This window comes from Melospiza georgiana, chromosome 11 (assembly GCF_028018845.1).
Source record: "Melospiza georgiana isolate bMelGeo1 chromosome 11, bMelGeo1.pri, whole genome shotgun sequence".
Taxonomy (NCBI): Eukaryota; Metazoa; Chordata; class Aves; order Passeriformes; family Passerellidae; genus Melospiza; species Melospiza georgiana.
The window spans coordinates 19,135,282-19,157,228 of NC_080440.1; the positions used below are offsets into that span (position 1 = coordinate 19,135,282).

Genomic DNA, 21,947 nt, shown 5'->3' on the forward strand with positions numbered 1-21,947 from the left:
TGCAGGCAACAAAATTGTGGATTTCCCATATTTTCTAACCGCTTTGACTACTTTTGACAGATTTTTAGAGAAGTGTCTTTCAAATTTTCCATAAAAAGCAAGAAAATTGACTCTGCTCTGGGTTTGCAGAGCTTGTTCCTTGACCATAATATTTGTGTATAAAACAATAATGATGGTCAAACACCCACTCAGAGCTGCCTGTCAGGCCCTGAGGTGAATTGTGCTGGAGGAAATTCTGCAGAGAAAATGACATTGCCCATGAGAATCACCATAAATGCAAATGTTTGTGGGTGTGTGAGCAGCTGAGGCTGAGGGAAATCCTGTTAGGGAAATGTCCATTCAGTCCTGTTGCATTACCCATGAAGGAATAAGGGATTTATTTCCTCAATGGGAGGAAAGAAGGAAGGAATTGGTGCTCCAGAGGCACGATGCCCGTGGCCTGGTGACATCAGAGAGAGCAGAGCATTCCCAGCCACATCCTGGTTCTGTGTGCTGACAAAGAAAGGAGTGGCACAGGGCTAATAAACCAATCATAATCTGTGTATTCTCCATTTCCATGCCGCAGATTATCCACTTTTATTGTCCCATGTGCAGAGAGAAAATTGAACCACACGTGGACATAGTGTAAGTAACAAATGTGGGAATTCCAGAGAGATAATTAATCCACCAGCAAACTCCCTGCTCCTGGATTTTCATAGGATCAGCCACAGCTCTCTCACTTCCATGTCTTGGATTTAGTGGAATTTTTAAAGGATAATACTTCTGATGAGCAGCAAATTGCTTCCAACCTGAAGTTTTGATGATGACCAGAAAATGCAGTTATTGAGTTTGATCTTAGCTAAAGGGATTACATTTAATTGGGAAGGATCTCCTCATGGAGTTATTTGGAAATGGAGAATACAGCATTAGTCTATTGTCCATAAAAGTCCTTTTAAATCATAATCCTTGGTAAGATAAATTACATTTCTTATTAAAATACTTTTTCTTGCCTTCCTAAAAGTATAGGTAGAGAATCTAAACCATTGGCATCAAAACTCACAAAGAGCAAGGAAGAATATTGCCGAGGCACAGAAATCACACAATCTGAAATGCAACATGTTCCAAAGGTTATTTCAGTCAAAAGCCGTTCTGAAAACTGTCATTTTTGCTGGAGGTGGTGCCCCCTCACTGCAGTATTTTGGTTATTTGCATCCCAGCGACACCTTGTGGCTTCTCTTCTGCAGTAAACCACTTTGGGAATAAATACAATAAATCTATTATTTATTATTACAATGTATGACATCCTGTTCCATAAGCTGTATCACATTAAAAATTTATTTTTCTATAGATTTTACAAAGCTGAAATGCTCCATACTCGAAAATTTTTCCTCATATTGCTCTAATGCATTTCTTTCTTTTCTAATTATTATTTTAATGTGGAAGATATTTTAATTGGCTACATTAATGTGCACATAAATAACTGTGTATATATATATGTGTGTGTGTGTGTATATATACACACACACAATGTTTATCTTTGTGTGCCTCTTTTGATCAAAAGGGGCTTTTAAACTCTTAGTTTTTATGTTAGTGAAAATAAAAGAACAGCTGTTACTCTTTTAGATCCCAATATAAACACAGGGAATTAAGAAAATCAGCAGAAAATAAACAAGTAGGAGCCTGAGCTCACCACAACCTTGTAAAAGGCCACATCTGGGGCACAGTAAAATTTGTTTATCACAAGTATAAAATGATGGAGGGGGTTTTTTTCCTTCACTGATGTTATTTTGTCCTCTCTTGAACAAGACCCCAGGTTCTGCATGTGAGGGACAGAGGCCCAAGAGAGGCAGGACCCAGCTGGAACTGCTGCATGAGGGATGTTCATGTGTTTGAAACAGTTCCTATTTCATTAACAAAGTGTGATTTATTTTAAGCATTTGAGCTCCACATGCAGGTGTTGCAATGTATCAAAAACACAAAGTTCATGCTGGAAAATAAACCCTAAAAATTTTAATATTGATAAGGACACAACATGCAAATAACTGAGCAGGAATTGTACTGACAAAGTGATGGTGAAAGTGGAAATAATTGGTTTAAAATCCTTCCTGAGCCCCTGCACCAGCAGATGGAGTGAGAGCCAAGGGAGCTGCTCAGAGCTGGGTTTGAGTCTCGGGTAAATAACTGGGGATAAATCTGTGCAAACTCTGGGATTTCACCTGTGAATGTATCCGCAAAAGGAGTGTGATTTAATCAGAGCACTGATAATGGGTATCCTGCTCAGCTTGGTTCAACTTGCCAAGAAATAACCAAGGGTGCCCTTCTGAGGGGATCTGATGGCCTTAAGATTATACAAAAATACACTAAAGGTCATATGTGAAAGGTTTAGGGTCACTTGGTCAAAAATTCCAACCAAGAAACAGAAATTTCCATCAACAGAAACATGTCCAAATTAAATAAAGTTTTCTGGGTGTACCCTGATTTTTTATTTTTAATTTCTGTGTACTCTATATTGAATGCCTATCACCAGCAGTGTGCCTGGAAAAATAAATGACTTCTTCAGAAAAGTTAACAAAGCTTGGTAAGATAGAAATTTGCTCACAAAGCACTGGTTAGAAGAGGATCCCAAAGGAAAAAGCCCCTGACAGGGACAGACTTCAGGCCCAGGAGGATTTGGATGATCTCAATTGTCTGTAGGATCCAGTGCTTCAACCTTAGTGCTGATTTTTTCATTCAGAAAGCCACAAAGCACTGGTAAAACTGAAAAACAAAACAATTCTTGTACTTAAAAAAATACTTTTCCACATTTCTTTTAAACATAACAACATGAATATTCTCTTTTTCTCTTCATTCACACAACAAAGTGATGCTTTTCCTAACTTTTTATTGCCTCCTGCCAGATGATCTCCTGATCATCTCCCAACCTGCCAGTGATGTTGGGAATTCTGCCACTCCATGGTCCCTTCCCCTCAAGAAAAAGAAAATATTTGGGATGTAAAATAACCCTGAGCCCACCACGATGGAAGGGCCTGTCTATTCCTGGTAGACTTCTGTGAGAAGCAGCTTTTTGGTCCCTCAGGTGTTATTTTGGAAACTGCAGGAATTCTCCTCATTCCAATCTAGAGCAAATCCCATCTTTTTCCAAAAGAGAGCCAGGGCAGCAGTGAGGCCATGGCCACAGGGCAGGGAAAAGCTGCCACAGACACAAACTCTCTGTTCTGTCATGGTGCTGTCATTACTATCATAGATAACATCCTTTGTTGGGTTTTTTATTATGATATGATATGATATGATATGATATGATATGATAGGATATATAGTATATAGTATATAGTATATAGTATATAATATATAATATATAATATATATAATATATAATATATAATATATAATATATTATATATTATATATTATATATTATATATTATATATTATATATTATATATTATATATTATATATTATATATTATATATTATATATTATATATTATATATTTTACTCTATCTATTTTAATCCATCTATATTATATATCTATTATCTATTTTAATCTATCTATATTATATATTATATATTATCTATATTACTTTATATCTATTTTACTCTCTGATTTTTTATTTAAGCTGAACCAAACAAAAATCCCTTTTTTTTTTGGAGGCTTTTCCTTGGTCTCCCTTCCTTTCCCCAACCTGGTGGGTTTTTTCTATCTACTTTTTTTTTTTTTTTTTTTGTTATTATTCCCTGTCTCCACTTGACTTTTCTGTTTGATTTCTCTGACCTTTAAATCATGCCCAGTTCAGCAGAGGGGGTTGGCTTTTCTCCATGTTTAACTTGCAGGAATTCTGTCCCTCTCCCCAGAATAAATCCCTGCCATGGTTTATTTTCAATAACGACCATGTGTGTCAAAATCTTTAAACAGGAGAAGCACCAAGAGAAATTATGGAAGAATCCAAAGCCAGAGCAGCTCATTTTCAATTTTTCTTGATTTTTCCATAGAAAAAAAAGTAAAAATAAGCAGCCCTCGCACACAGCCACACTTCCAGCTCTGGAATGTGGGGATGGACTTGTGGAGCTGCCAACAGAGCAAACTTGTGCTCAGCTGCTTCAAAATCCCCCTCCAGGGTCTTGCAGCTTCTAGCAGAGACTTTTCAGAGCTCAGAGCAGCCCTAAAGCTCCTGAGGGTGTTTGAGGGCAGCAGCAGCACCGTGAGGAGCAAGAAGAGGAGCTGTGGGTGGTTCTTGGGTTTGGTTCTCACCAGAGCCCCAAAATTCACTTCATTTAGGGACAGCTCAGGTGTCTCACCCAGTGCCTCTTTTCAGTGCCCCCTCACACTCCACTGTGACCCTAAAAACACAAAATGGGGGTTCTCAGACTGAGCTTGAAGTTGCTTCAGCATCTTTTTCCCAGCCTCTCTCATTTCCCAAGATAAACTTCAACTCTGAGTGGATCCAGTAGTGATGGATCTCTGCAAGGTGAACTTCTGCATCCTTTAAGCTCCTCCTGTTCATGCAGGATCTCTTGCCATCCCACATTTCAAAGCAGCCATAAAAATAACCTTCTTTTTGTTAAAACTGGAGGAGCAGACACAGCACAGCATCACCCAAAATCCCTGCGCTCGGGGTCAAAGCTTCCCTACAACTCCAGCCCTCAGCACAGGATTTTGGCACTGTCCAGCCCCACCTGACCCATTGAGAATGGGGACGTTCCTCTGTAGGCTGGGAAAGGTGAGAGAAATCCTCTTTGCCAGTCCCAGGATGTTCTCCTGCATCTCCCGGACTCTTGTTTCTGCTTTTCCATGTTTTGGAGCTGTTCCCTGCTCCAAGCTCCCTTCACTCCCAGTGTCAGCACACGGGGGAGCTCGCTGCCATCCCAAATTCCCTCCTCGTTTTTGTCTTCTCCTGGAAAGAGCTGCCTCAAAGCTGCTGTGCCACTGCGTGGTTTCACTGTCCCCTGCTCCAAAAGCACAACTGGAAATCAGATTTCTTCAAGCAGTAAAAGAGCTGAAGAAGAAATTCAAAAAGCATCCTTGTTTTTTATTGCCTGGCTGTGGAAGGAAGCAGAAAGCTTCCATAGCTGATGGCACCTCAGAAATGCATTTTCCCTGAGAAGTTTCTGTAGAAACCTCAGCAAACTGAGAGATGGGGTTGTTTTATTTTTTGTGCAGCAGAATAACAGAAAATAGGGCTGGAAGGGACAGTGGGAACTGAGCTGTTCCAGTATCTCAGGAAAACACTGGAGTGTCCATGAGAACCGCACTGAGCTCCTGCTGGGGGCTCACCTGCCCTGAGCCACCTGCTCTGCTCTCTCTTTTTTCTCCAGCTGAAGAAAAAAATGATTATTTGGAAAAAAAAAAGATCTTGAACGTCACAACCCAAAACATTCTATGATTTAATTATTTTTAAGACCGCTTCAAAAAGGAAGCCATTGTCTGGGAAGTAATTTGTTATCTAGCAATGGAAAACAGACTGTAAAATCCAAGTTAGAATACTCTTTAATTTTTTTTAAGGGCCTTTTCAGTGCATTTTTAAAATACTATTCCTAGTAAAATTCTCACTATTTAGCTTGTTTTCTGCTCTGAGCAGGCATTTCCCTCCCATTCAGGGGAACACCATGACAGGTTCTGCAGAGGTTCTTTGGAAACTTAGTTGGGCAACAGCAAAAGCTGCTTGAAGTTTTTGAATTCTTTATCACAACTTCAGCACAAAGCAACCCCAGGCTGGCCCCATTTTTGCTGAGTGTGTTTTGCACACAGATTCCCTCAGTGCAGAAGGACGAGGCTGGACAGAGAACTCCAGAATTGTGTAAAAAGGAGAGACCTCTTCTCTTGCTGCCCTCCTTGCACAGACAGCAGGAAGGTGGATTTTTAAAATCTCATCTCTCCATTGTAGCTGTTTCTCTCTTTCCACAGGGAATATAAAAACCAGCAAACAGCAAAATTTGTTGTGGGAAATGGATTTGTAGAGAGTTTTCAGGGCTTGACAGAAGGCTTACATAGTATGCATTTATATGTAAACTTTGAGATAAGAAATGTTGACTTAGAAATGCTCTAGAATAAGACAGATTTGTTGAAAGAGAAATAGAGTTAGAAAAAAAGTTTTAAAGGATGGTTTTGTAAATAAGACTAGATACTTTAGATAAATAGAACTATGAAAGATGCATTGTAGTAGGACCTATGAGGAGTAATTTTAGATTATTAGCTTTAAAGTATCTACAGCAAAAAGCTGACAAACTAAGAAACACTTATAGTGTTTTGTAATTGGGAAATTGTCACCTTCGAATTATGGTAGTGTGAATTATAACACCTGCACTGTCTCATGAGACTGAAAACAGAATAAGTTTTTAAAATGCCTCTCAGTTACCCCGTCTCTGGGTAGAAAAAAGCATAACCCAACATTCCTGGTCCTGTTCACACAGTGGGGCAGCTGCATCACCTGGGCACAGCCTCCTGCACCAGGGGAAGGTCTGAGCCAGGGATGCCCCAGCCCCACTCACTGCACACTGAGGGGATAAAGCAGGAAGCTACAAGTCACTGAGAAATTCTGTATTTTTGGATGTTCCACGGCAGGATTTCAATGCTTTGCTAAATTACACAGCATGGGCTTATTTGCAGCCCAGGTTTATTCAGTTTATACTCATTTTGTCTTGGTTTGGCCTTTGGCTTGAAACTGCCCCCAGTTTCTGTTCATAAAACCCCTTTATTTTACTAACTAAGCAGATAGGTTCTTCCAAAGCTGCACTGAGTTGTGAGGGGTTTTCACTGCACAAATCGTTCCCATTAGATTTCAGTTACTGAGTCAGCTCTGCCTTTGTGACTGATTTATTTCTTATTACAGAAGAAATTATAATTATATTTTATATTTTTATAATACTATAGTTATATTAATAACATAATTATTAACATAATATAATATAATATAATATAATATAATATAATATAATATAATATAATATAATATAATATAATATGCAAATAAAGTAATATTTTATATTATATATTATATATACTATAGATATTATAATATAATACATGTTCTATATTATTTTTAGTAATTATATTATAATTATTATAATATTTTTTAGCTCCACTGATCCATTTCATTCTTTCTTTAGGATATTCTGGCCCCACAGTCTTCCAGCCCTGCATCATCTACAGGTTTTAGTAGCCCACACCTACTTTTTTTGTGCCAACTTTATTAATTAATAATTCACTTGAGTTCTGCATCCCACTAAAGTCCTTCCCAGTATTTTTTGTTCAACAACTTCTTCTTTCTTCAGCAGCCAATTCCTTTCCCTCACTGCAGTATTAGTGCTTTACCTTCTCCAGTGTAACTTGGCCATTCCCAATTTTCAGAGGCTTGATTTGGAATTCTGTATTTCATGAGTCAGCTGGTTTTCATTTCTGAGACGAAGAATGTTTCATTTTTACCTGCATCTCATTTTTAGCTTTTATCCCACCTGCCATCTTGTCCTTCCTCCTGTGTTTATCATCATCCATAACACTTCAAACACTCATTTACTATTTACCCTCCACTTAATCTCTCTCAATATCTCTCAGCAATCACTTTCTTTCTTAGTTCTCTTTTTACTTAAATGCTTTACTATTTATTCCCGTTTCTTTATGAACTCTAACTCAGCTCATATTTTGGCAACTCTCAATTGATCTCTCTCTCCTTCTTGACCTGAAAAACATGGCTTTCCCCTCAAATATTGAAATACCTATGAAAAGCTCCTGTCCTTGCATTACAAAGAAAACCAAACGAGACCCAAAAACAACTCTACGTGCTCCAAGTACAGTTCACAAAGTCTTCAACCTCAGCCAAATCAAAATCAATTTTTGCTGGGACTCTGTTTAGCATCTCTTTTGCCCAAGGGCTATTTCCCTGCCAAGTTGCTGCTTTTGCTCCCACCCATTTCAACATTCTTCAGACTGTTCAAAATTCAAGTGTCTGTGAATCCAATCTGCATTTACATAAAGGTAGAAAAAGAAGTAATGCCTTGATCAAATCCTAATGCAACTTATTTGAGGAATAAACAGCTTTTCCTGTCAATTCTACCCCTAAAACCTCTAAGGAGACAATTTCAGGTAAGTGTGGAAAGGAAGTGCCACAGGGACATCTAGAGACATTTACATTCTGGATAATTAGTGGGGTTTGTGCTCTGGCTGTAATTAACCAATATTCCTAAAGGTCATTATGCAGCCAAATCCTCACTTGTTCTACCCAGGCTGAGAAATCCCTGCAGTGGATTTGCAGCATTCATGGAGGCTTCCCCAAGTGAAGCTGTATTTTGGGGGACATTTATATAAAGAGCAAACCCCTGTGAGCAGGAGAGCCCCTTTGGGCAGCCCCACAGAATGTTCCTGTCAACAGCAGCAACCCCTTCTCCCTGGGAATTTGGGTGGGATGTGGAAATTGTGTTCCACAAAATGAAAACCAAAGGGGCTCCTCAGCCATCAGCCACCACACCTCACTCAGGTAATCCTAAACCATCCCAGGCACACTTCTGTACTACTGATTCTGCTCTTCAACTCCTAAACCATCCTAGACACTCCTGATTCTGCCCCAAACCATCCCAGGCACACTTCTGTACTACTGATTCTGCTCTTCAACTCCTAAACCATCCCAAACTCACTCCTGAACCACTGATTCTGCCCCAAACCATCCCAAACACAATCCTGTGCCACTGATTCTGCCCCAAACCATGCCAAACACAGTCCTGCACCACTGAATCTACTCTTTAGCTCCTAAACCATCACAAACACTCCTGATTCTGCCTTTAACCATCCCAAAGACACTCCTGAACCACTAATTGTGCCCCAAACCATCCCAAACTCACTTCTGAACCACTGATTCTGCCCCAAACCATCCCAAACACACTCCTGTACCACTGATTCTGCCCCAAACCATCCCCAAAACATTCCTGAACCATTGATTCTGCTCTTTAGCTCCTAAACCATCACAAACACACTCCTGATTCTGCCTTTAACCATCCCAAAGACACTCCTGAACCACTAATTCTGCCCCAAACCATCCCAAACTCACTCCTGTACTACTAATTCTGCCCCAAACCATCCTGAAAACATTCCTGAACCATTGATTCTGCTCTTTAGCTCCTAAACCATCACAAACACACTCCTGATTCTGCCTTTAACCATCCCAAAAACACTCCTGAACCACTGATTCTGCCCCAAACCATCCCAAACTCACTTCTGAACCACTGATTCTGCCCCAAACCATCCCAAACACACTCCTGAACCATTGATTCTGCTCTTTAGCTCCTACACCATCACAAACACACTCCTGATTCTGCCTTAAACCATCCCAAAGACACTCCTGAACCACTGATTCTGCCCCAAACCATCCCAAACATATTCCTGAACCACTGATTCTGCTCTTTAGCCCTGAGTTTCCAAATGAGGACCCTGCAGGTCCATTTTCCATGACAAAATCCTGCATTTACCCCTTGCTCCCTGCAGTGTTTGAACCCCAAATCCTGCATTTAACCCCTTGCTCCCTGCAGTGTGTGAAGCCAGCCTGCCTGCAGATCAGTTTTATTCCAAAACACGTTTGTGCTACAAGAAGGTGGCAGGGGGGTGAATGTGGAGGCTGTGCAGCAAAAGAAAAACAGAAAAATCAGCAAGAGGGGTGAATCCATGAGCAGGACAGGTCTGGCCCAGCAGCTCTGCTCAGAGAGGGGCTCCCACAGCGGCTCTGGCAGCACCTTGCAGAGGTGAGGAGAACACTCTGCAGCTCATCTGCCAGCAGCTGCTGCTCCAGAAGGAGCTGGATTTTATTAAAGGCCTTGGCTCAGGGCAGCAAACAGGGCTGGTTCAAAGCCTGCCTTTAATATCAAGTATCAAGGTTCTGACTGTCTGAAAGGAAAGGGCTGGATTACTACAGACCATTGAAAAACCATGAGTAAGATTTCTCAATTAGGAATGTAATGCTAATTAGACTTTTTTTGGGTCAGCCTGGGTGGGTTGGCTAATTAGCCAAAGTAATATGCCCATGTGATTGGCCTGGAGTGTGGGTGAGGTTCCTGGAAGCACCAGGTGATATCTGGTGGAAAAAAAAATAATAATAAAAAAATGAAAAGGATGTGTGGGTGGTAAAATCAGGACAGCTGCAGTCAGTGACTGGGGAGGGGGAAATACACCTTGAACAGAGAATGCACTGGAGGGAGAGAGCTGAGGAAAGGATTAGGGAGCTCCTAGAGTGTTTATTGAAAGCTTGGTTTGGGATAAAATCATTTCTTTGGGAGATGAGAGATATGCAGATTGCATAAGGGCTGCTGGTGCAGTTTGTGATAGAACCTGAGACATTTCAGAGCCAGAACAAATGGCAGATTTGCTCCAGCCCCAGGGCACGGGGCAGACAGGGGCCCTGCAGGGCTGCTCCAACATTACAGTGCATGTGATTTCAGCTGCCAGCCCGTGTTTCTAAATCACACACCAGTTTTACCTGCACAGCCTTCTGTTTTATGGAAAAAGGATAACACCCATATCCTCCCTGGGCACCCTGTGCCACTGCTGTGTGCTCCAGGCTGGGCTGTGGCCCTTGGGAAGGGGAGGGAGCCCATCAGGTGCTAATCATGACAATCCCAATCATTAAACCTGCTGTGTGCTTTCTAACAACCTCACGTGGGCTGGTTGGGACTGCAGGAAGAAACCCTTGGAGTTCCTGCAGCTCACTCCTGGTGGCTTCCCTCCCAGAGCTCTGTGCTCTTCCCAGTGCTCAGCAGCAGAGTGAGGGGTGCCAGGGGCATCCCAGCCCTGGCACAGGGCAGGAGCTGCATCCCAGCCCTGGCACAGGCAGGAGCTGTGTGGGATCTCAGCACCTCAGGATGGAGGTGCAGAGTGGCCGAGATCACCCTTGGGGGGCTCGGGAGTCCTGGAATGTTGCCAGAAGTGTCTGGTGGCTGGACTTTGATCCTACACAGGAGACGACACCTGTATGAGGATGGAAGGATTTCACTGGGGTGAATGGTGAAGGGATAAGTTAATTAGAGTGTGAAACACAGGGTTTAGGATTTCTGTACAGGGGGGTCTAAAGAAGTAAGATGGAGGAATTGGGGCGTGTCCTGTTCTTCTTCTTCTTCTTCTTGGCCTCCATCTTCTGTGGTGATGTTGGCACTTTGGGATTGGTTATTACTAGAAGTGCACCGGTTAATAAGGGTAGAAGGTATTGGGGAAAAATTATAAATATTGTATACGTAACTTTGAGTATAAAGATAAGTGACCGCCCCAGGGGCTCTCAGTGTGCCCATGGCTGACTGCTGTGCAGACCTCTGTTGGGCTGAAAGAAAATCTTTTAGATAAACAATTAATAAACACCGAGACCGAGAAAAGATCTGAAGTCTCTCCTCGTCCTTTGAAGCGCCGGGCTGTCCAAGGCCACCCTGGGCCTTTCCAGGCCACCTAAACAGCTGAGAAACCGACAAGTGGCATCCCTGAGCTATCTCCGGTCATAAATCAGCCGGGAGAAACAGAAATCTACAGAGTTGCATCCCAGCCCTGGCACAGCAGGAGCTGCATCCCAGCCTGGCACAGCAGGAGCTGCATCCCAGCCCTGGCACAGCAGGAGCTGCATCCCAGCCCTGGCACAGGCAGGAGCTGCGTGTGGTTGGTGTGGTAAATCAAGGAGCACAGTTTGTGAGGATCATTTTTACTCCTCATTTGGGCTCCTGCAGGTTGGTAACTCTGAATAATGAGAGTTTTGGAGCTGCACTGCGTCCTTTTATTTATGCAGCTAAAGCAGACACAGCAACTTACACTCTAACATTTCCTGGTGGCTTTGCCTTTCCTTACAAAATTTTCTTATTTTCTACATATCCTCACCCCTTTAGTGATGCTCACCAGGCACTGTGGAACTGGGTCAGGTAAATCAAGGAGCACAGGTTGTGAGGAACATTTTTTACTCCTCATTTGGGCTCCTGCAGGTTGGTAATGCTGAATAATGAGAGTTTTGGAGCTGCCCTGTGTCCTTTTATTTGCAGCAGCTGCATGCACTGGAGGGCTCTTGTGCCATTTAGAACTCAGCAGCTGCATTGCTGGGCAGGAATTCAGAGCACCAGGAGCAAGATTTATTCTGTAAATAAAGTACTAGGAGCAGGATCAAATACAAATCTATCATAAAAAAACCTCAGTAAGCTCTGCAAGAAACATGTTTAATTGATTTTGCATTTGCTCTTTAATAAATTCTGCATTTTTTTCCTCTTGACAGATGGCAATTTGATTTCTGGATCCTTAAAAAATAATCCTAAGTTATTATCTCCAATGATTTAACATCTTTCAAGTTTCAAAATGTTAGAGATGGGCCTAAGACAAAGTTTGGATTCAAATACTCCTGTTCCCAGAGGGTGTTCTGCTCCAAGGTCTTGGTTCAGGCCCATCTTTTCCTTTCACAAGTATCCATGTGAAAAGGATGCTGCCAAATCAACCTCCTGTTTTGAAAAGTGAAGTATCACATGTGTTTCTAATAACATGTCAGATGGAGAAGCATGAAGTCATTTCAATTATTTTTATTATTTGTCTGTGGTTTTTTGCTTTCTTCTTTCATTTTGCTTAGCAAAACAGTGAAGCTGGAGCAGCCCACCTCCCTCCCCACTTACAGCCAGCAAATCAAAGTGAAACTATCACTGGCAAAACTCCTGCTGTGCAAACGCTTCTGGATACAAGTGAACATAATTAAAAATCGATTATTTCTTAAATTACACAAAGGTATCTGTTGAAATCAGTTTCCTATTCAGTCTGTCCTGAAAAAAAAAAAAAAAAAAAAAAAAGAGAGAGAGAGAGATGAATTGAAATACAGAAAAAAATTGGTTGCTGGTGCTGGGAACTGAGGATAAAGTCCTTCCCCAGATGGAGGTAAGGTTGGGAAGGCACTCCCTGCATCCTGATCACATGCTGCACAGGGAAAACAGTTTTTATAAGAGCTCAGCCTTGGACCAGCCCAGGATTCATATATCATGTCAGGCAGCAACTAAATTAAAAAATGGTATCTGGAATAAATTTCAAGTATATGTTCAGCCCCACCAATAAAGAGTTTTCTAATGAAAATAAAGACAAATTAGTGGAAAATTGGAACCGAGCTACTCTAATTTTATTTTTTTTTTCTCTTCTGTTTTCAAATGTATTTTCCAGAGTGGATCACTAAAGGAGCCAGAGCCAAACAAAGTCCCACCTCAGCGACCACCACCTCAAGGTTGTTTACAGTACATTCTCGACTGTAATGGCGTTGCAGTAGGACCAAAACAAGTCCAGGCTACTTAGATAACTGAGACCAAAAGCGAGGGTCAAAGCAAAAATGAAAAGTGAAAAACAAATCCAAACCCAATTGAAATCAGAGAAACAACCAATCTGAATGCAAGCATCCCAGTTTTGTTCAGTTTGCCATTGTTTCAGTGCTGACCTGGACTGTGTTTTTTCTATGCAGTGTCAACTCTCCCGTCTGGTTGTTTCCTTGTTCCTGTCTGTGCGTGTAACGCTTTCCAACCTTCCTCTGTAAACTCGTGATTGCAGGGCTGCTGTCAACAGTGTACAAAGAATGTGCCTCTCTAGAGCCCAGTGCCATGTACAGCCTGGATGGTTAGACAGTATTTCTGGAGTATTTGATATTGTTCAGTACAATCCCCCCGAGGTGCAAGCCCCCCGTCCCTCCGCTTACTCTGTGAGTGTGTGCACACTGTACTCATAGCCTTTATTTTTCTGTGCGTGTGCATGACCAATAGGTAGGTGATTCCAGATATATTTTTAAAGTCTAGATTAGGATTTGCTAGTGAGGCTTTTTATTTATAATTTTATAAAGTTTATTAACCTTTGAGTTTTACTTCTATGCGAGTGGAAGTCTGCTATTTTGGTGACTCCATAAAAATACAGTTCTTCCCAAGGAATATTTAAAATATCTTCTATTTTACATACTGGTATTCATATTTTTAGTAATTCTGCATTAAATTATTAGCTACGAAGCTATGTAAATGGGCCACCTATGTGCAATATCTCAGTGAAAGTGTGAGTATTTAATGTATCCTGTTTCAATTAAGTAGTACCTTTTGTTGTCATTCTGAATTAGTAATCTATGGAGATTTTTAATGAAAACTAATGCAAATACTTTCAAAAAATCTTATACTTACCTAAGATTTAAATCCCAGGTTATTTGGTGAGAAGTACCTCAAGGACTGTTAAACTTCCTGTAAGAGCTCATTTCATTGCAAATACTGAGAAGTGAGGGGATGGCAGACCAAGGTACCTTTAACCAGCTGAGGATCCTGGGTTAGAAAATGCAAGGCAAAAAACTGTCAGTGGTTTTCTTTACCAACTCAGGTCTCCTATTTTACACCTGCAAGTTTCCAGAGAGCTGTAAAGAAAATCCAGTCCCGACGTTATCCACATAAATAGGGTTTCTAAGAACATGCAAAAGGACTTGAGGTGCCTGACAACTGCTAGATTTTCTGTAGGTAAATTCTTTGTGATTTTTACATAAGCAGTGCTAGGAGAGCTCCACAGGCAGGCAGTTAATCTGTTGGGAGAAATCTAGCCCAGAATCACAAGCTGCACGCTGCTGGCATACCAGAAAGCTGAGTTGCAAGCCAGCCACAAAACTATAATTTTCATCTTGAATATGTACAAAGATGAGTAGTGGCCATTAGTTTAGTGCAAACAATTATGTTTAAAGGGAAAACAGCCTGATGTTCTACGTCTGTTTTCCCTACAAACACTGGAAAAAGTTATCAGTGAGTCTCATCATTCTTAGTGTTTCTTTTATTTGTACGAGCTGGCTGGTGAGATGAGAATTAAGGTATGCACTATTAGCTATTTAAATGTTTGTGGTAAGTGCTACTGTTTACTACCTATCAGTAAATTACATGAATATTTTGCTTTAGTGATCAGCATTTGTCTGGGTCAGTGATCGTTCCAACGATGGCATTGGCTATTTTGTTCTATGTCAAGGAAATCCCACCCAGAAATCAGGTTCACAAATCCTTTCCTCCAGACACCCTAAAAGAGAACAAACCATACTGCCCTGGGGTGGAGAACTGAATCTGATGACCGATTTTCCTTGCAAGCAGTTGGTATTTTTTTGCATGGAGTAGTGCCAGTATTCACAAGTGCTTTTCACAGGACATTTGTGTGTGTTTGTGTGTGTGTGTGTGGAAGACCTGGGTGTCTCAGACAGGATTCCAGCCTGTTCCCTGGGAAGGATTCGCAGGGGCACACACAATTCCTACATCCCACAGCCAAGAAACAAGCCAAGATGTCTCTCTGCATGTCAGCATGCTTAGGTGCAATATTGTGGGTAACAGGGAACAGATGTTTTACAGTGTAGGCTTAATGTTCAGTTCTGTTGAGTTATTTTTGGTAAAAGTTTCTTTCATGATTGTTGCCTTTTGTACAACCCAGCTGCAAGAAAGTGAGCAAACGCTGGAAATGTGACAGCAGTATATCTTTTATGTGAAATCTCTTGTACAGCTTAATGTGCAATAAAAGAAAGTTATATCTGTCTTCAGTGTAAAGTTTCTGGCATTCAAGCCTGTACGTACAAGTGGGGGAAAGAAACCTTTCTGGTTTTCAATATTGAGTGAAAGGAGACTAATAAGAAAAGGCTCCTTATTAAGATGTTGCAAGACCATGTTATCACCTTCAAATATTTCCTACAAAAGTGGTTCAAATTAATAAACAATGAAGGCACATTCCTTAACATTCAGTACGTGCTATTTATCTTTCTGCACCACAACACACTGCTACGATTGTGCTAAAACTCACTGAGGCATCAGCACGTGCTGTCCTCACACACACACACTGGAATTCTTCTAGTAAGGGGAAAGTTAACTGTAAAAGCAATTTAAAAAACAACAACAACAAAAAAAATAATGTATTGCAGCAGTACATCTAGATATGATGGTTTGCTTTTGGAGACTTGAGCAGATTCAGTGTTTTACTTGCACTAAATATCTATGCAAGACTGAAAATTCCCAGAAGGTCTAGCTCAGTTGTGCTCTGTGGTATTGACAACAGCTCTCATCCTGAGTGCAGCACTGTACAAACAAATACTCAGAATGTCATCCCATCCTTTCTCCCCTCAAGTCAGATGTCCTGAGTGCATTTTCACATGCAAGGGTTAAAATTCACTTACAACAATCATCAGTCCAGAAAACTCCAGTCAGACCTGGGAGCTGAGATAAAAGCAGCAAGCCCTGATGTCTGGCGCATCATTATTTCAGCCAGAAAGCAGAAAAAACCCCACTGGTGATACTGTAGCATCTTTCAGCCGTGGGTTGCACAGCCTGAGTCTCTCCTGCATGTTGTGGTTTCCACTCCATGCAGTAGTTTGCCAGTGAAGTGCCTTCCTGGTAAAGAATTTGTAGTGATTTCTTGTGTTTCTTGCAATGTTCTTGACATATCTCACTAAAGGGTTAAGTTAGTTATGAAAATACTTTCAACCAGCCAGAAAATGAGAGTGTTTTACTGCTGTAAGAGTGAATCTAAGAGGAATATTAAAGAAATTATTTTAAGATTTTGGAGGAAGAAAATATCTGCAATAACTACACAGAAAATAGTGAATGTCTTGCTGAATTAGATATTGCTGCTCTGTTCAGTTACCTCACAGCCTCTCCTTGACTTGGGCCAAAACTGTTTTGGGTGTAACTCCATTGATTGAGTTTCAAATCAGTACCTGGGATAAGTGGGGTGCTATTTAGCGGTTGTAAGGCTGGTTCATGGGGGGCTCCAAGCAAGTTCCTCATGAGTGTGAGCAGTGCTCTTGCCTCCATTCGAGCACGCGCGAGTAGGCTTTTACCTCGAAAGTAGCGTTAATCACGTTGGAGAGGATGGTTTTTAAAGTGTTGGGTATGAAGTTCTAAATGAGGCCTCTTTGCAACTATAACATTATGAAGTTTTTCTTGTACTGAACCTAGGGGGCCCAGTGCAACCCCAAGGAATGCAATCCCAAAGCCAGGAGGCGTTGCAGCCCCAGCGCGTGTTCCCCGCGGGGCAGGCAGCGAAGCCCGCAGCCTCGCAGCCCCAGCGCCCGCCCGGACCCACCACCCAGCAGCCTCGGCCCCAGGCCCAAGGTCCTCCCAGCTCCAGGTTATCAAAGGAAGCAGAGCCACAGCCACAGCCCCAGCCAGAGCCACAGCCGGCGCAGCAGCAGAAGCCGCAGTCGCACCCGCAGCTTAAGTAAGAGTCGCTTTATCCGCGCTTCTTCTCTCCTCATGGCGTAGATTCTGTCTGACTGGGACTGGGGGGATGCTCTGACAGCCAGGGGGGAAATGAACGTGTTGTTCCCGAGTTTAAAAGGAGGTGAAATAGCTCAAAAAGCTTAATGCCTGGTAATGGAGTCAAGCAAACGGCTAGCGTTAGTTCTAGTCCCAAGTTTAAAACGAGTTTTTAGTCCCTGGTAATGGAGTAAAGTAAGCTTCTGGTCCCAAGTTTAAAATAAGTCTTAATAGTTCAAAAACTTAATCCCTGGTAATGGAGTAAACCAAGCTGCTAGCATTAGTTCTAGTCCCAAGTTTAAAATGAGGTTAATTGACTCAAAAGGCCTAATCTCTGGTAATGGAGTAAAGTAAACTGCTAGTGCTAGTTCTAGTCCCAAGTTTAAAATGAGGTTAAATAGTTTAAAAAGCTTAGACCCTGGTCATAGAGTAAAGTAAGCTGCTAGCATTAGTTCCAGTCCCAAGCTTAAAATGAGGTTAAATAGCTCAAAAAAGCTTAATCTCTGGTAATGGAGTAAAGCAAGCTGCCAGTGCTAGTTCTAGTCCCAAATTTAAAACAAGGCTAAACAGCTCAAAAATCTTAATCCCTGGTAATGGAGTGAAGTAAGCCGCTAGCATTAGTTCTAGTCCCAAATTTAAAACGAGTTTTTAGTCCCTGCTAATGGAGTCAAGTAAGCCTCTAATGTTAGTTCTGTTCCCAAGTTTAAAATGAGGTTAAATGGCTCAAAAAGCTTAATCCCTGGTAATGGAGTCAAGTAAACTAACATTAGTTCTAGTCCCAAGTTATAAACAAGGCTATATAGCTCAAAAAACTTACGCCCTGATAACGGATTAAAGTAAACTGCTAGCACTAGTTCTAGTCCCAAGTGTAAAACTAGGTTTTAGTCCGTGGTAATGGAGTAAAGTAAGCCTCTAGTGCTAGTTCTAGTCCCAAGTTTAAAAGGAGGTTAAATAGTTCAAAAACTTAGTCCCTGGTAATGAAGTAAAGTAAGCTGGTAGTGCTAGTTCTAGTCCCAAGTTTAAAACAAGGTTAAACAGCTCAAAAAACAGTCTCTGGTAATGGAGTAAAGTAAGCTGCTAGCATTAGTTCTAGTCCCAAATTTAAAATGAGGTTAAATAGTTTAGAAGGCTTAGATCCTGGTCATAGAGTGAAGGAAGCTGCTAGCATTAATTCTAGTCCCAAGTTTAAAATGAGATTAAATACCTCAAAAAGCTTAATCTGTGGTAATGGAGTAAAACAAGCTGCCAGTGCTAGTTGTAGTCCCAAGTTTAAAACAAGGCTAAACAGCTCAAAAATCTTAATCCCTGGTAATGGAGTAAACTAAGCCTCTAATGTTAGTTCTAGTCCCAAGTTTAAAATGAGGTTAAATAGTTCAAAAGCTTAGTCCCTGGTAATGGAGTAAAGTAAGCCACTAGTGCTAGTTCTAGTCCCAAATTTAAAACGAGATTAAATAGCTCAAAAAGCTTAATCTCTATTAATGGAGTAAAGTAAATTGCTAGCATTAGTTCTAGTCCCAAATTTAAAATGAGATTAAATTAAAGCTTAAAAAGCTTAATCTCTGTTAATGGAGTAAAGTAAGCTGCTAGCATTAATTCTATCCTGATCACCAGGCAAAATTTAATCTGCCCATTGTGCAATTTCTGCCCCGGCCAGGTCTGAAAACCCATCATCTTTTTAGTCTTTGTTTCCTCCTTTTGGTGCCACTGACTCACGGGCTGGGTGTGCTGTCAGTCTGCCCTGCAAGAGGAAGTCTTATCTGCTTCAACTTTTAACCTTGCAGTCACTGAGACAACAGATTCTGTTTCCAAAGGCACAGTCCAGGCTGGGTCACATTGTACAGTGGCTGCCAAATTGGTTCTCTCTGCTGCCTGTGGTTGTGCTCAAGCCCTGCCCAGAAAAGGCTGCACAAAACTCAAAATTAAAAAAAAATAAAATAAATAAATTTTTAAAAAAGTAGTTGTCCCACTTCTGGAAGGTTCCTTACTGATTTACACCCAGTAAGGAATATGGAATATTCCCCCTGAGCTCAAACCCAGCCAACAGAAACCCCAGGGAAGCACCAGCAGAGCTCTGCAGTTTCCCAGCACAGCAGCCCTGACACAACCACTGCCAGGAGAGTCTCAGACACCTCTCCTCAGTCTGGGATGCACAAAGAGCTGCACGGAGGCTTTGTTTCCTCCCAGGAACACAGATCCCCTTGTTCCACCCACTCCTGTGCTAACACCAGTGGGAAACAACCCCGGGTCCTCCCTGAGCCCAGCTCAGTGCCAGGGACGTGCTGGATGACAGTATTGTGCAAAGAGGACAGTATTTCCCTTGCCTCCCTGGCACAATGTATTTCTTTATTCTGTTTTCTGATCATAAGCCTCAAATTGATTCCTCCATGATTTCAGATGATAGAGAATAGAGAGGTGGATTTTTTAAGCAAGATGGAAATCAGTTTATAGTTTGAAACTTAACTTCGAGGGCTCTGCCACATGCTGCTTCCCAGTTTTCTCCTCTAAGCTTTTTGTTCACATCTAGATTAATCTTCCTCTTCTTCAAATGGAAGAGTCTCTCTTTAAAATAAAATAACAAAGGAGAAATGAAAGTTTTTAAGATGCAAGCCATAATAAGAGCAGCTTTCTAAGTTTCAGAAGCAGTTTTAGGTGCACACCAAGGCTCAGATCTCCTGCCTGTAGGATTAACTCTATTTGCATGTGTATGCTTTGTATTCACCCACATGCTGTTGCCTAACCTGTATGTACATGTTATTAATCTGTGAATAAATATTTAATTAGGCTACTTATTGTGTTACTAATCAAGTCAAGTGCTGCTTCCCACCCTCCCTCTTTCAGTGAGTACAAACAAACATTTATCAGTCTATTCTCATTAGCACAACTATAATTTATGAAAAACCTAAAGTGCCTGCAGCACTGTTTGCTGTACATTATTAGTTTAGAAGGAGAGGAGCTGCAAACCATGAGGAGTCTGAGACAATTTGAATAAGGAAAGTGCTTCAGCTTTACCAGAGCCAAAACTGAAATCTATTGTACTGAGATAAAAATGAAATCAGGTAACTCGTTTTACCCAGGTAGGGATGTCTTTGTAAAAAGCTGATAACTCAATAATGTCTTCTATTTCAATTCAAGCCTCTTTTTTAGATGTTATTTTATCAGACAAGTCACAAGTTAAAGTTTTAGACTATAGCTATTTTCCTCCTTGTTTTCCTTGTAATGTTTTTCATGCTCATGGGAGCTCACACAGGAGTTACGTGAGAGAACTAAGAATGGAGTAACATTGCCAGGCACTGCATATAGAAAAGAAAAAATATATCCAATTTGGGGTGTTTTCTCAAAGATATAAAATGTCTTTAAGCCTGGCAGAGGGAGAGCACATTACAGTTCAGGATTCAAACTCTTGTAAAAAACCTGATTTTTCTCTGTGCACAACGATTTGCATCCTCACCAAAACACAATTATTTATCAGCCCTGTTGGGCTGTGATTTGGATTTAGTAGCCAGGCCCACATTTTCCTCAAGGCTCTAATTTGCACCATCCAATTCAGATCTGTAGAAAGAAAAGAAAACACCACTGTGTTCCTTGAAGGAAATGTTATCCTCAAGCCTTACTCTCAGTGCAGAATTTCGTGGGACATAACAAAAATGGGTGAAAGCCCATTTTTGTCCAGCCAAGGGACAAATCTGTTGGAGCTTGGATTGTCTGTTTGGTCTGGCTTCTCCAAGGGGTGCACCCAGTTATCCCATGGGATGCTGTGGAGGGAATTCCAGTGGGAATTTCTGTGATTTCCTCTGAATTTCCCCTCCCCTGATCCAAGTGCTGGGGGTGGGAGGCTGGGGGACAGCGTGACCATGAAGAATTGTTGTGTTTGTGTCTTGCAGCAAGTCTCAGTCCCTGACCAACGCCTTCAGCTTCACAGAGTCCTCCTTCTTCAGGTCGTCCGTGAACGAGGACGAGGCCAAAGCTGAGACCATCCGGAACCTGAGGAAATCCTTTGCCAGCCTCTTCTCTGATTAGCCAGCTTTGTGTAGAGTCTGAATGTCCCATAGGTTTTGTTCTCCCTGTGCCAGCACCCTTCTCTACTGTGCTCACTGTTGTACCAAGCAATATGTCCAACCCACAGAAACACAAATCAATAATAGCAGGAGGACTTTGGTGGGGGAGACGCCACGCAGGAACACGTGGAAGGCTCTGGAAGGAAGGAAGGAAGGAAGGAAGGAAGGAAGGAAGGAAGGAAGGAAGGAAGGAAGGAAGGAAGGGTTCCATTGCTCCCACAGAATGTCTGGTTCCAAGGTCCTTATCCATTGTAATTTTGTGGCCTTACTGTGACTGAAGTATATAATCCTATTTGAGACTCCTTTGTAGACTTGTGTTAATAAAGCATTGGGGAAGGGGTTTCTCCTGGCTCTGCCCACCCCCAATGCATTGCAATGCATGTGTATTTCGTGTGTAAATGTTTTGTACTGCACAAGTATAGTCTTGACTTGTTCTTGCCTCCCAGACTCAGGAGGCCATTCACACTGACATTCTTGTCCAGCCACATGAATAATGTGAGAAATTGAAGCAGTTTCTTCCTCCTTATCCAATCCCTCCATCAGCTGGTTGTGGACTTCTGATGTATTGCTGGGAGTTATCAGTACACTAAATGTCATAAATAGAGTGTATATGTACTACTGTATCTCCATATGTCTATTTAAAGAATTTATTTCCAGACTGTAACCATAACTGGGTTTAGTTGCAGAGAATATGCATGATGTTACCC

The 21,947-nt window shown here is 41.5% G+C and overlaps 1 protein-coding gene across 1 annotated transcript in view; it reads left to right on the forward strand.

Moving 5' to 3' along the window:
* The window catches only part of SYN2 (synapsin II), a 194,082-nt gene extending 172,666 nt beyond the window's left edge, over positions 1 to 21,416 (forward strand). Inside the window, exons 11-13 of the mRNA XM_058031905.1 lie at positions 13,116 to 13,176; positions 16,886 to 17,147; positions 21,067 to 21,416. Coding sequence (XP_057887888.1) covers positions 13,116 to 13,176; positions 16,886 to 17,147; positions 21,067 to 21,202 — 459 coding nt within the window. The 3' untranslated portion in view covers positions 21,203 to 21,416. The remainder of the gene's footprint in view (positions 1 to 13,115; positions 13,177 to 16,885; positions 17,148 to 21,066) is intronic.
* The last annotated feature ends 531 nt before the right edge of the window (positions 21,417 to 21,947 follow it).